Below are 13,821 nucleotides of genomic sequence, written 5' to 3' on the forward strand. Positions count from 1 at the left end.
CCCAGGTGCTCTCTTCCTCTGTTCCATTGTACTTCCTGTCACAAGTCCCCGTCAGGCCTCAGAAAATATACAGTGCAAAATACAGCAACCTGTTGAGCAGTTAAAAAGAAAATTGATCTGTCAGTTGTGAAATTAGAATATATTTTTTTTTGTCATAAAGAACATTAAAATTACTCATTGCATATCATGTGGGCTGTAATTTCTAATTGAGGTTAAGCAGTGGTTTTGTGGTAATATTGTGTGATTTGCTCATAGATATTTTAAAACATCCATTCATCTCCAAACATTTTTGATAACTCGGGAACTAGTACAGCATCTTTAAGACACCCAAAAGTCGATCTACATGTATCTGCAATTTTGTGCCTTTTCTTTTTAGTGGATGCTTGTGAACAACAGACCAAGAGTAATGGCAGACAGGAGGCAGCAGAGGCCTTACTGTGCATGGAATCTCCAACATCGGAGAACAAGACCTTCCTTCAGGGAATCTCCCAGCCTCATCATGGTAAGAAAACCAGCGACCTATAAATACACCCAAGAAAAGAATTAGTGGTTTATGCATTGGAATTTTGCTAAGCTCATTCAAACTCCAAGAAAATAGTGTTTTAGAAAACTTTTGATATATTGCAAAATAATGAAGCATTTTGCCAAGAACAGTTCAAATGGGATGGTATAAAACCTGTTACAATTAAAATTTCAACTATTTCAATGGCTTGTAGAACAGTAATATGCTTTTAGAATTGTGGATAACAAGATTTTCCAGCTGAGTTGCTTTCTAAAGGTTTAAACACGGAAATACTGGAACACAAAGCGGTTTTAATAGAAGTATGTCACAGGAAGCACATTATTTCAGATAAAGCTAAAGCCGGTTTTTAAACCTTTTCATTTGCACCTTACATCTGCGGCCAAATCCTGTTTTGAATTGAAGCTTTTTTGAATTTAAGATCTCAACCATAACAAAAGTTTAAATGCTTATCGTAAAATTTCCTTCCTTGTTCCCTTGCAGAGTTGGCAGAATCTGTAGCATTTGGCTTTTGTTATATCACGTTGGTTTATCTATAAATGAAGTTTTTTTTGGTAAAGAGGATATATATTTGACGTATGATTTCCTTGATTACAAGGCCTCAAGTTGCCCATTTTGTTGATGAAGGAAAGATTAAGTTTTGTAATTTCCTTATTTTTGGGACTTGAAGTGATCGAGCTGTAATATTGAGCTAAGATAAAATGATAGCCTTCACATTGGGGAAGATAGTCAAGTATGAAGGAAGAGATACATTGATGATAATCATTGACCTTCACGTGTCAAGATCAAAATAAATGTAAAGAGTTGAAAATACCTATCAGGTTTTGAGCAACTTCACATGATTATATGAATACTTAAGGGATATTTGAAATTCCATCATATATGATATACTGTATTGATTATGAATTCACTTGAATAAACAGTAATGGTGTCTATTTTTAGCATCCTTACCCCCCAGTCCTGACAGTGGATATTCAGATGATTACTCAGAGGAGAAACTCAAATTCAGTTGTAAGTCAAATTTCAATTTGAAAATGATTTGAATTCACTTATTTTCCCCCTATACTGGTATTCCTCCTCACATTCAGGGAAGTGTAACACAGTTTTCTTTTCTTTTGCAGCATACTTGGGTCACACTTCACAACAGTCACCACCAATTGTGGCCCCCCCTTCAGCTTTCATTCCCCCGTTCTGTCAAATGACGTTCCAGCCACCACCTCCTCCAGCTCATCAGCCCCTCCCAGCTCATTTTAACTCCGCCACACACATTGCCATGCGACCAGGTGAGCTAAATAACTTTAGAACATTTCAAGTTTTATAGCTTGTTATATAACTTATATTGGGCTTGCATATGACTGACCTGTAGAACCTGGCTGCATCTACCTCTCATTATATTGTTCGCCTCAGAAATGATATACCTTTCATCTTACCTGTACTAGGTATATCTAATGACTTAATTACATACCTAAATGGGAAAACTGTCATGAAAATTTTACAAATCCATTTGCAAAGTCACTTTTCACCGTATTACTGAAATTTCGTGGCAAGCAAATGTATACATATTTTATTTTTAAATCATAATTTTATTAAAATGAATCAGGTTGTTTATATAATGAAGTGTAGCTGTTTATTTGTTTTTTGCTAATTAAAACGCAGTTGGGTTTGGAAGACTGATGGTTTGTTTGTTGCCTTGTGACAGCAGCCACCGTGTGATAGAAATTTATGTGGCTAACCTTCCGCGTGGAAGGTTAGGATGAGAGAATGAAAAGCCTGACACCATTATCAGAGCTGTGTTTTGTTATTAGATACATACATTTAAATGCAGCTTAATCTGTGTACTGAGAGAGAGTGGGCTGATTGTTATGGAGATATTGATTTTTGTTTGGGATTCTTAGTTGGTGGGGTTTTTTCGGCAGGAAATTGTCTTCCTGTCCTCAATAATACCCACCATTCTAGGTCAGACTTGGAGCAGTGTCAGCAAGGGTGGAAGTGCGAAAATGTGGCACAAAAACATTACAATCACAAATGTACGCAGTATGAGCATATGTGGGGCTGGGATAAACTTTGAATGGAGTGCATAATTCTGACACCATGTGACAGTTATAGTTACATATTACACAATAGAAGCTTGATGAAAACAAGATGTATATTTGTCTTTTTTATCTCCAACTACATCAAATCTGGCACATCTACTGCACAACTACAATACTTCTTAATTTAGTGTGATTTCCTGATTTAAGGACAGTGAGGAGCCAAAGTCAATGGCCTATAGTTCTTTGAGTTTTGTGGTCTTGTTGAACTTTGAGTTTCTGAAAAGATTAATTATCTTCTGTTGTTATGAAATAAATGCCAATAGTGTTTAAGTCACTAGCACTCTGTGTGCACTTGAGAGTAATTTGGGCATGATAGAGTCAGTGTTTTCTGAAGTAAAAGCAGCATCAACTATGTCAATGACATTACTCTCTAATTACTTACAGGGCTTGGCAATTCCTATACCAGCTGTTGGCAATGTGTTGTTATGCTAAATTGTGACCAGTTTCTTGTTTCTTTTTGCAGAACACAACCTGTACCCATCATCCAGTCCCTTGTTAGCATCTCCTCGTCTCCCCTCACACAGCGAAACATGCCACAGCCCCACAACGAACTCCCCTCCCCTCTCTCCCATCCGACAGAAAAGCAAGAAAGGTGAGTTCCTCTGTTATAGAAAACCCCAGTCTGCAGTAAGATTCAGAGTCACACACTAAAGCTTGGAGCAAATAAATATGAACCAATTAACATAAAGATTTGGTGGAAATGTCACACCTGTACATGTATAGGAAGAAACAGAACTGTGCAGCAATGTCCTTAGAGTGGCAAACATTAACTCCTGGACGATGCAGAAATTATTAGATCAAACTGGTGATGAATGTCAAGGCTGAGTTATTTTACAATCCCACTTTGTCCTAGCCATGTTGGACGTTAACTGCCGATTTATGATCACATTACACCCCCACATGCCCAGATACTGACAGCAAAGCATTGCATTTCCCAGATACAATTGACATTTTTTTGCACTAATAAATACATCAGTTAATGATCAATGAAGTTTACAATGAAAATTGAGAGTGTGAATTGTTTATTTGACCATAATTTTTTTGCTTCATTTACAGGAAGAAAACCTAAAAATCCATTGGAATGCCCCATCAATCAGCCGAAAAGGAAGAGAGAAAGTAAGCAATCAATCACCTGTGATCAGTAATTCCGTAACCACAACATTGTAAATATTAGTAGAACAATGCCTTCCTGAGTGAGTTATTTTTAACAACCAGCTGGTATTGATATCCAATGTTTTCTGTTTCTGAAAGGTTCCACGACATACCTCTGGGAATTTTTGCTGCAGCTACTACAGAACAGGGAAACCTGCCCTAGGTACATCAAATGGACCAATCGCGAGAAAGGAATCTTCAAACTAGTGGATTCAAAAGCTGTCTCCAAACTGTGGGGCCTCCACAAGAATAAACCTGATATGAACTACGAAACGATGGGCAGAGCGTTACGGTGAGGATTCAAACCTTGGCTAATATTTAAAATGGCTATATCCCCATCCCCCTTAATATATTCAAAATGGCTATATCCCCATCCCCCTTAATATTAAACATAGTTGCTGGTATGTAATCACACAACATAGCATAAATTGAGACGGATCTTGTGATGTACAAACACTACTGCATTCATCCCACAAACATTGGCCAAGGTCTTGATATAATAACATGTGTTTTTATATTATAGTACACGTGGTTCTGGATTTAAATCTATTTTGAAATATCTCATTAATTAATAAAACAACACCACTCCTGTCTAAGTCGATTGTGTTAGTTATGTAGCATTATTAGCATAACACAATCCCAGTGAGGAATTTACTTTTAATTAAAAATCGTGATAATGATATGGAAATTACTTCCACTGTTGACTAAATTTAGGCCTATGGTTGGTGCTAGACCATTGTAGATTCTGCTGTTTACCTGCAGGGCCACTGGCTGATTATTCGGCCATTCTGCCACCTACAATCAGGTCTGCTGACTGGTTCCCGTTTATGACATATTATAAAGTGTTGATCACATGCTTGTAGATTTATTCCTCTTCCCAGTACAGACTGATAATGTCCTGCTTTAATTCAATAAATGCACTACATGTTGAATATAAATCTAAAATTATACATTACATTTGTCATTCATTCACATATACTTGTAAATTTATGAAAGTGAGCAAAAAGCCCAGTTCAGAAGGTTGTAGCAATTTTAATACAGTGATAAAAATAACATTGGAATTGTCCAAAAAGTGCAAAATGGAGAACTTTGCACTTCTTAAACTTGCATAAAATATGTACTGCACCAGGATTTTGAAAACAAGATATATCACTCTTCTATGCTAGAATATAAGACAAAGGTAATTAATGGTGATTTGAATTTTTTTCTAGGTACTACTATGCCCGAGGAATTCTCAACAAGGTGGATGGACAACGCCTTGTGTATCAGTTTGCAGAGGTTCCCAAAGCTATTCTGGAGATTGATTGTTCAAATTTGTGAGAGAAAAAACAAAACATTCCAAAAAATGAACTGGATTCTCCAATGTGCTCCATGAAAAATGGGTTTTAAAAGTGATATACTCCATGGTTTTCTGGTTTGGAACACTCTAGACTATTGTGCAACCAGAGATCTGAAGTTATCCTTTCCCCCATTTAAAGCTTGGAGTCATGCTGTATCTCAGGGCTTCAATCTAATGGGTTCCTCCCTATGATGCTAGTCTGAAGTGAATTCAAGCCCACAAATGATGCTGTCTGGAGGAGATGTTATGTAAGCACAGCAGACTCTCTTTCATTGTGACCAAGTGTACTGGCTCTGTCCAGCTTCGTGTGAAATGGACACACCAAGACCCATAAGGACCTCTACAGTCCTGGTAGAGCTGTTCTCTCTCTGTGTGATACTGTGAATTCCAAGTGTGCAGACTGTGTGTGCCATATTGTCCTGACCTTTTGCTGTATTCATCAATCATTGCATGATTGTGTACAAAATGAATTTTTCTGGACCAATGTTTTCCCTGTTTACTCTATGGTCTTGCCTCTGTCCAGTGTGTTGCTTTGTTGCAGTTCCTTAATCACAAGCAGTGATTGGATGGCAAAAGTGAACACTTAAGCTTTAATGAATGTTTGTACATAATATTGAATGTACCGGATATTTTTAATTCATTGCGATTTTAATAAAGTGTACATGTAATGAGATAGAAGCACCATCACTGGACATGACCAGGACTCTCCTAACATTCCTAAATCTGACCACTTTACCTTCCAATTTTTTAACTTGTTATGTCTTTTTGTTATCTGTTAACTGATGAGATACTGGCAAGAGCAGGGCATTCTGGGATTTTAGCACACATTTTACAATGAGGATAGATATTAGATAGTGTTATTTTATGAATGAATTGTATTTTAATGTACAAATCTACATCAGGCATTATTGATGTGAAGGCTTGTTAATGTATGTGCCTCTAAAGTGAGATTCTTATTTTTATACCATTTATAGATGGTTTCTGGGCCATCTCTGTTTGTTACCGATCAGGAGATCTGTGTGTTTATAGGCTTCATTGTCTTATATGACATTTCTTTGGGTTTTTTTTAAATATATCATGGTATTTTAAATTAGTGACCCCATAATTTGGTAGACAAATTATCAACTCGACCATCTTAGATAAAATTTATGTTCATTATCTTGAATTGTTGCCGTTATCGATAAAATGTGATAATGTAAATTTTTATAATATTGTTCATAAAGTGCTAAAAGTGCGCAATATAGGCATGTAAAGACCCAGATAATTATATAGAATTACTGAGTTCTCTAACTGATATTAAGTACAGTCCTTGGGAATCTGCTTTCATTGTCAGATTCTGTCCAAGTAACCATGATGGCAGAACATTAAATTGTATGTAAGATTTGAGTGTCACACTCTGAAATCCATTTCCTTTTCTGACATATCTAATGTATTTTTTCCAGTGCCTTACTATTAACAATCAATGGGACTGGTCTAAGAGACCCTTAACAATCAATACATGTATCTCATTTAATTAAAAAAAAAGCAGAGTGCGTTCCACAGGTTTTCAATAGCAGGTGGCTTCAATTTTATATTTATTTTTGGGCAAGACAATTGTATGATTCTCTTAACAGTGTTAAATTGGAGAATTAAACCAAATAGAAAATCGTTTTTCCCAAAGTTTTGTTACAGATTTTGATATATTTTTTAACTCGAAACAATAAAACAATGAAATAGTTTAACCAAAGAATAGATGCCAAAAAGTTGGCAGAAATTGGGTTGGCAGCCTTAAACTGTTGCTCAATATGAAGACTTTTCGTCTGCTTTGATCAGTGACCAGACGAGTCTGTTTTTGTTGTAACTGTGTGTGATCTGTTCTTGTGTCAGTTATCTATTAAATATTCCTGTTTTACCTGAATACGTTTTGACTTTTGTTATTTCTCTGCAAAATGGAGTAGCAATGCGAGATGCTGGTTTTTGAGTTGTAAGGGGGGTTACTCTGTGGAGGTTGACAATGACGCAAGCGACTGTCAGCTGCTGTGCGGATTGTGTACATGTATATTCAATCGTAAATCTGATGCTCAGGAGTGGTAGTGAAGTATGTCCATTTAAAACCTGTTTGCATTTAAAACTAAGACAGTGTCCCACTTGCATGAAATTGATGTGTATGACTTTGGGAATTGTGTACTATGATCTTAAGGCGACCGAATTACTATGTAGCATTATCTTACAGCATGAAGAGCGTGGTAGAGGCGAGGAGTAAAAGGGGGGGGGGGGGGGGGGCAGTGCTCTGATTTGATGACTTAAAATACGTCTGTTTGGCTGTTGAAATATATCAACCCCACAAATATAATTCATAAATCCCATGCTTTAGACTATTAGTATTCCAGATTTTTGTTCAGCTCTTGTAATGTTTTCGAATTTGTTCCACATTCTGTGGTGATATATGCGCATACTAATATGAAGCCTAGGCGACATCTCTCTCTCTCTCTCTCTCTCTTGTAGCTTACATGTTAACCAGTGCTCTCGAATCGAAGGATTTTAGCCCCCTCCCCTCAATAAAAATAAAATGTCTCAAACCTTTTCGTTTCAGAAAATATGTGTGTGTGATTTTGATAAATCGCCTGCGATGGTGAATGGTTTATAAGGTCTTTGAATACATCAGAATTTCTAATACCAAATGTGTATTGTTCCTGCACTTATATTATCGCACTGAATATTTAGCGCTATCACCAGGTAAACTTTTCATCTCTGCTAAAACTATTTTAATTTTTTTTTTTTGGTCGTGGACTCGGAACACCCCTTACCATTTCAGGAGATGGCGATCTTAAGTAACGTTTAAATAAGTTTTTCACTGCTTTCAACATAATGTTTAACACATGATTGGTTGGTGAAAGAACCAAGCCACACCTCTGTGTTTGTGTTATTACGTAATCCTCGGACGTCAGAACCCTATGTACAGTGAAATTGGAATCGTGACAATTGCAAAAGGTCCCCAAACTCTCGGAAAAGAAACCGCGAGTCAAATCTAGCTGAAGAACTGTAGTTTTCTTGGTATCTGCGCGAGATTGTATCCCAGAAACCTACCGTCCTGCAGTCTGGCCTAATTATAATTGCGACCAAAGACTGATTGTTTAAAGTCCCTCTCGAGAATTTTTCACAAATTTATACGGAGATGTCATCAATACTGGGGAAAGGTTTCAAATCTAGGCCTATGTTCGGAGTTACGGACATTGAGCAGTGAGGGTTCCTTAGCGTGCCACACCTACTGCAACACGGGACAAGGTCATCTCCGACGACATTCACTAATGATGCCGAACGTATGGCGATGAAACTGTCACTACCTGTTTTAGCAACTTGGGTCTCTCGCGGCCGGGATTCGAACCCCGACCTTCCGCATGCGGGACGAACGGTCTACTTCTAGATTACCGCGGTTGACCAAAGAGCTAAAACGGCTGATATTCGGCTGATATGCGAAAAATTCACAGTTAACGAAAGTACCGTGAAAAATCTTTCATAAAACATTTAAAGGCCATAAAACTGTATGTAATGAGGACCCTTTGGTTATGGAATTAGCCCATGGGTCACAATGCTCATCTAAATACAATCATATATAACATATACATGTAGATACCCATCATTTGGAACACTGTAACAGATTAAATCTTTAAACCCCTGAACTAGCCCCTTCCTGGCCCCGGATGTAACAGTGTGAACAAAGTTAGATATGTACCATATGAGGATACTTAGCATTGTTACTCTGTTTTTCTATATAGTTCAGGTTCTGTTTTGTGGTTCTCCATGGTCTCAGTCGTGTTTTGAATAAAATTAATAAGCATTACGTGAGGATCCTTGCAACAAATTCAGTAAAGTATACGTTTGTTTTTATACAACCGAAAAACACAAACACCAAATAAATAGAAATGAAAGGTGAAGATGACGAACAGTGATCAACCTCATAACTGCTATAAAGAATACAAAATAGAGAGTTGGGCAAACACAGACCCCTGGATATACCAGAGGTGGGATCAGGTGCCTAGGAAGAGTAAACATCCCCTGCCCACCGGTCACACCCGCCGTGAGCCCTATATCTTGATCGGTTAAACGGAGTTATCCGTAGTCAAAAATCAGTGTGCCAAGAATGGCCTAACAATCGATATGAAATAAATCAGACAGCATCTGACTCAATGATAGGTTGTATTGGCAAACTAGATCGTTATAACGACCATAGAATTTGAGAAATGCTGACTTTAAACGAGACTATTGAAATCCCTACACCATCAACTTGTTTGTCAGTAGCCTGCCTCTATTTAAAAACTGATCAGACGCAGAACAAGCTCTTGTGTAACGAAGCAGTTAATAGATATAAACACCATATGTAGGTGATAGTGGAATATTGCTTCATAAAGATGGCAAATTGACAACAGAGAAGCTGAAATCATCCCGTTTATCATGAAGTCGAGTTGTTAGTTTGCCATAATATCTATTTTAAATAAAATATCTAAATATGAAGCAGAAGTGATGACTCTGTGATGTCTTTTATGTCGAGTTAACAGGGATATATCGAATCGACATATGAATGAAAATTATTATTGTTAGCAGATAAAACGTCGTCGATATATCTAAATGTCGCATTGAAGACCACAGCAAAAGATTTTTTCTTCTCACGTAGACGTTTTTGAATAAATTCTGCTTCATATGAATATAAAAACAGGTCAGCTAACAAAGGAGCACAATTAGTGCCCACGGGAATTCCAACAGACTGTTGGAAGACTTGATCAGAGTGGTGTTTAACAAAGTAATTTTTTTGATGACTGATCACCAGATATGAATATTTCCGTTTTCTCGTTTTGTTGAAGAAGCAACTGTTTATAATGTCAAAAAGTCTAGTCTTTAATTTATCGTGAGGAATGGTCGTGTATAATGTTGAAAAGTCATACGTTTTGATTTTGATTTGAGACAAGCTTTGCAATAGTATAAGTATACCTGTAGGAAATACAGGGTGTAGAATTGAACTTAAAAGAAGTTGGAATGCGATACTTAACTCTTTTATGACAAAGAATGTTGCTGATGTTGACGGCATCTATTCCTTTGTTAGTAAATTTGAGCTAAAGGTACTGGCCACATGATTCGGAAGGAATATCATCCATGACCAGCGATGGTGTTATGTGATGATGATAACGACGACACGAAGGATACCACAAGGATCCATTCTTGGTCCAATCCCTTTAAACATTTCAATTAATGATATTTTCTAATTTGTCGAGGATCACAGCTTATATAACTACAATATGCAGATGATAACACTTTTCCCAGGTCGGACAAATGTTTGGAGGAGGTTATGGAATTTCATGAGAAGGGCAGCAGATTTTTTATACTGGTTTCCATATAAGACAGGGTTTATTCAAGAGAAGAATAAGTCCTTTTCTGTGGCCTTCGGCTCGACAATTAGATACATCGACGACGTTTTTCATATTAACAATACTTATTTTCATTCATATGTCGATTCGATATATCCCAGTAAACTCGAAATAAGATACCACAGTCTTCCATATCTGCTTCATATTTGGATATTTTATTGAACTCGATATGTTAACGGCAAACTAACAATACAACTTTATGACAAAGAAAATGACTTCAGTTTCTCTGTCGTCAATACCCATATTTTTATGGCAATATTCCATCACCTACACATGGTTTTTGTCTTTAAACTGATTCTATACGTGAGAGTATGTCCTGCGTATGATCAAGTTTTAAAATCGAAGCAGGCTACTGACAAATATGTTAATGTTATAGAAGTTCCAACAGCCTTGTTTAAAGTCAGCATTTTGCAAATGGTTGTTATATAATGATTTGTAATTTGTAAGTACAAGCTACCACTTGGTCAAATACTGTCTGATGTGTTCCAAACCAATCCTTAGGCCGTTTTTCACTACAGATTATTCCGTTTACCTGATCAAGATATAAGGTCTTACTCGGAATGCTTACTCCTCCTAGGCACGTAATCCCACCTCTGGTATGTCCAGGGGGTCGTGTTTGCCCTTCTTTTAATTTTGAATTCTTTATAGGATTTATGAGATTGATCACTGTTCGTTATCTTCATTTGTTCTATAAACAACATTCAAACTGATCTGAAAATTTTCAAGCAGTCTTTGTTGGAAAAAAGCACATGAGAAGAAAATTGAATGAATCTTGTGGCACTATAGCATATCGTGTGTTTTAATAGTTCATGTAACTTTGAGCAATTTAATTAAAATTAGATGTTAGATCCGCTCGCGTATGCAAGTACGCGAGCGGATCTAACATCTAATTTTAATTAGATTGAATTTTGAGGTGTTACTATATTTTATATTAATGTTAAATACAATGCTTAGGGAAATTTCAATTGCTTTTATGTGCAAGATTTTAGTTACATTTAATGGTGATTTTTTTTCCAAACCTTCTAAAAGGAAACTTGGATAAATATCTGGATTCGTAGGAATGTAAAAAGATATGTTACATTTGATAATCAATTCTTCCCAAACTTTAGGAAAGAATCTGGATCCATATTGGTTTTCAAGAAGGAATGCAAAAAGTTATGGTCACTGGAAGGGTTTCCTTGCAAACATGTTTTTGTTGTAAAAGGAGTTGATTTCAAAAATGCTTTCAAGGATGACATCTTACTTCAAGATCTTGGTTTCTACTGGTTGTTATGGTTACTGGGCTGAAAATTCCAAATGTCATGTTGCAAAGGGATGGGACGATCTGAGGAGCCTTCGTCATTTTTCAAAAGAAACAAATCCCCATGAGACTGGGTTTTTTGTTTGTTTGTTTTTGGTGGGGGTAGATACATTGCACTCTCTGGTAACTTGATACTTTACCATTGATGGCCTTTGACGCCAATGTTTATTACACATATCAAGGACATCCACATCTTCGGAGGGTCTGTGTCTTTACAGAAAGTAACATTGGTTGCTTTGATACTTGGTAACAATGTCGAAACAATTACCATTAACAACCAAAGCTTACCATTGACAACCACTGCTTGTCATTTGTTACCTCAACTATGCCCTCTGGTACATAAGACTCTTATGTCACTTCTCCATTTATCCTTGTTAAAGGCGATCACCCTAGCTGCACTCCAGCGTTTCCATCCCAGATGATCTTTTTCTTTTTCGGTGGTTCTTCGCCAAGTTGTTTTCGGCATTCCCACTTTTCTCCTCCCTTCTGGCTTCCGTGACAGAGCTACTGCACATTCTAAACACGCGCCCAATCCAGTTCCATCTTCTTCTGCATATGATGTTACTGGTGCTATCTGTTTTCGTTTATCTTGCAGTTCTTCATTTGCAATTTACTCTAGCCATCTTAAGTATTTTTGCCATTTGTAACAATTGAGAAAAGGTATGTTATGTGAAAAGCCATTTTTGCAGATTTGGTAAAATTGGTTATAGGAAACAATAAAATAAATATACTTAAGCTATCGATACAGAGATTTCGTTCATTTATGAAACATTTGATGCATGATGTTTTCTTCTAAAGGTACTGATATATTTCATTTGAAACCATAATTGGCATTAATTGCTGTGGTTGAAAGTCATTCGTTCGATGCATCGACCAGTCACCATTTTGAAAAATGACTAAATATTTTAAAAAAAAAACCGTGTTAGTTATTCTATTACGACTGTGGTCCACCAGCAGGATTGGTAACCAACCTGTAGTTTAATGGTAAAACATTCGTGCCGAATGGAATGCCAGGGGTAGATACTAACAGTTACCATTGAAAGAACAGTGAACACACTCATGTGTCTTGCCAATAACCAAGATTATTTGGCAAAGGACAAGAACACCAGTTATATATCCGGACCACGATATCTTAATGGAGGGTCATTAACATCGAATATTTGGCGCATGATTAAGATAAGATGTTTACAGTTTTGCGACATATGCTGAGACCAGGACCGTCCTCACCCCTGTCCTGGATTTACGTTAACTGATCTTGGGAGCTGTAACAGCAGGGGACCAGTTAAGAGAAAAGCAGGCTGACGTAATCAGAGTTGTGATTTAAACCCGGGACAGGGGCATGTTGAAAATGGATTAAAAGCAAGTAAGTTTTGATTTCCTTGTAACGGATTTGTGCATTGCTGTTAAATGTTTGAAAACAACTTGTCTAGTGGCTAAATACAGGCACATCTGAGTCGAAACGTCGGTCGAAGCATTAACCGTCACCGACTCCGGTATTTACACTTTTCCAGAATCAAAACATAAATGCTTGCGAAGAGAAGTCGATGAAGGATATGCCTCTCGACTTCTCTAAAGAGAATAAATTTGACCATAGCTTGAAGCAATGACCTTCCGGTTACAAAGCGACTGCTATAACCACTGAGATGTCGTGAGGGGGATGTAGTTGTCAAACAAAGTCAAAGTACAACTGATAACTCATAATTCTGAAAGGATCCTCTGAGGTAGTGACTTTTTTCTCTCCCTTGGAGCACAGTGTCAAACCCAAGACGTTTAACATAGGTAGCGACTGTTCTTTTGCCAAGCGCCCGACATACGGAGGTCCCATCATGCACTAGTGAGAATTTGTGCTACTTCACCTGAAGCTGGTGACGTCCCTGCGTGAGTGAAAAAATCTTGAATGGGACGCAAGACAACATACCAAGCCATACCAAAATAATCAAAAGGTCCCAAATTTTTAAACACAGAATGATGTTATTATAAAACTTGCAAAAATATCACCTTGTTTCGAAACAGTACTT

The 13,821-nt window shown here is 37.2% G+C and overlaps 1 protein-coding gene across 5 annotated transcripts in view; it reads left to right on the top strand.

Moving 5' to 3' along the window:
- LOC125667290 (ETS translocation variant 4-like) overlaps positions 1-7,001 on the top strand; it is a 59,784-nt gene extending 52,783 nt beyond the window's left edge. For all 5 annotated transcript variants that reach the window (XM_048900714.2, XM_056155887.1, XM_056155889.1 and 2 more), the window contains 7 exons: positions 377-502; positions 1,463-1,531; positions 1,642-1,803; positions 3,077-3,205; positions 3,670-3,729; positions 3,865-4,057; positions 4,977-7,001. In XM_048900714.2, the coding sequence (XP_048756671.1) occupies positions 377-502; positions 1,463-1,531; positions 1,642-1,803; positions 3,077-3,205; positions 3,670-3,729; positions 3,865-4,057; positions 4,977-5,085 (848 nt within the window). In that variant the 3' untranslated portion in view covers positions 5,086-7,001. The remainder of the gene's footprint in view (positions 1-376; positions 503-1,462; positions 1,532-1,641; positions 1,804-3,076; positions 3,206-3,669; positions 3,730-3,864; positions 4,058-4,976) is intronic.
- Positions 7,002-13,821: the final 6,820 nt, after the last annotated feature.

This window comes from Ostrea edulis, chromosome 2 (genome assembly GCF_947568905.1).
Source record: "Ostrea edulis chromosome 2, xbOstEdul1.1, whole genome shotgun sequence".
Classification (NCBI taxonomy): Eukaryota; Metazoa; Mollusca; class Bivalvia; order Ostreida; family Ostreidae; genus Ostrea; species Ostrea edulis.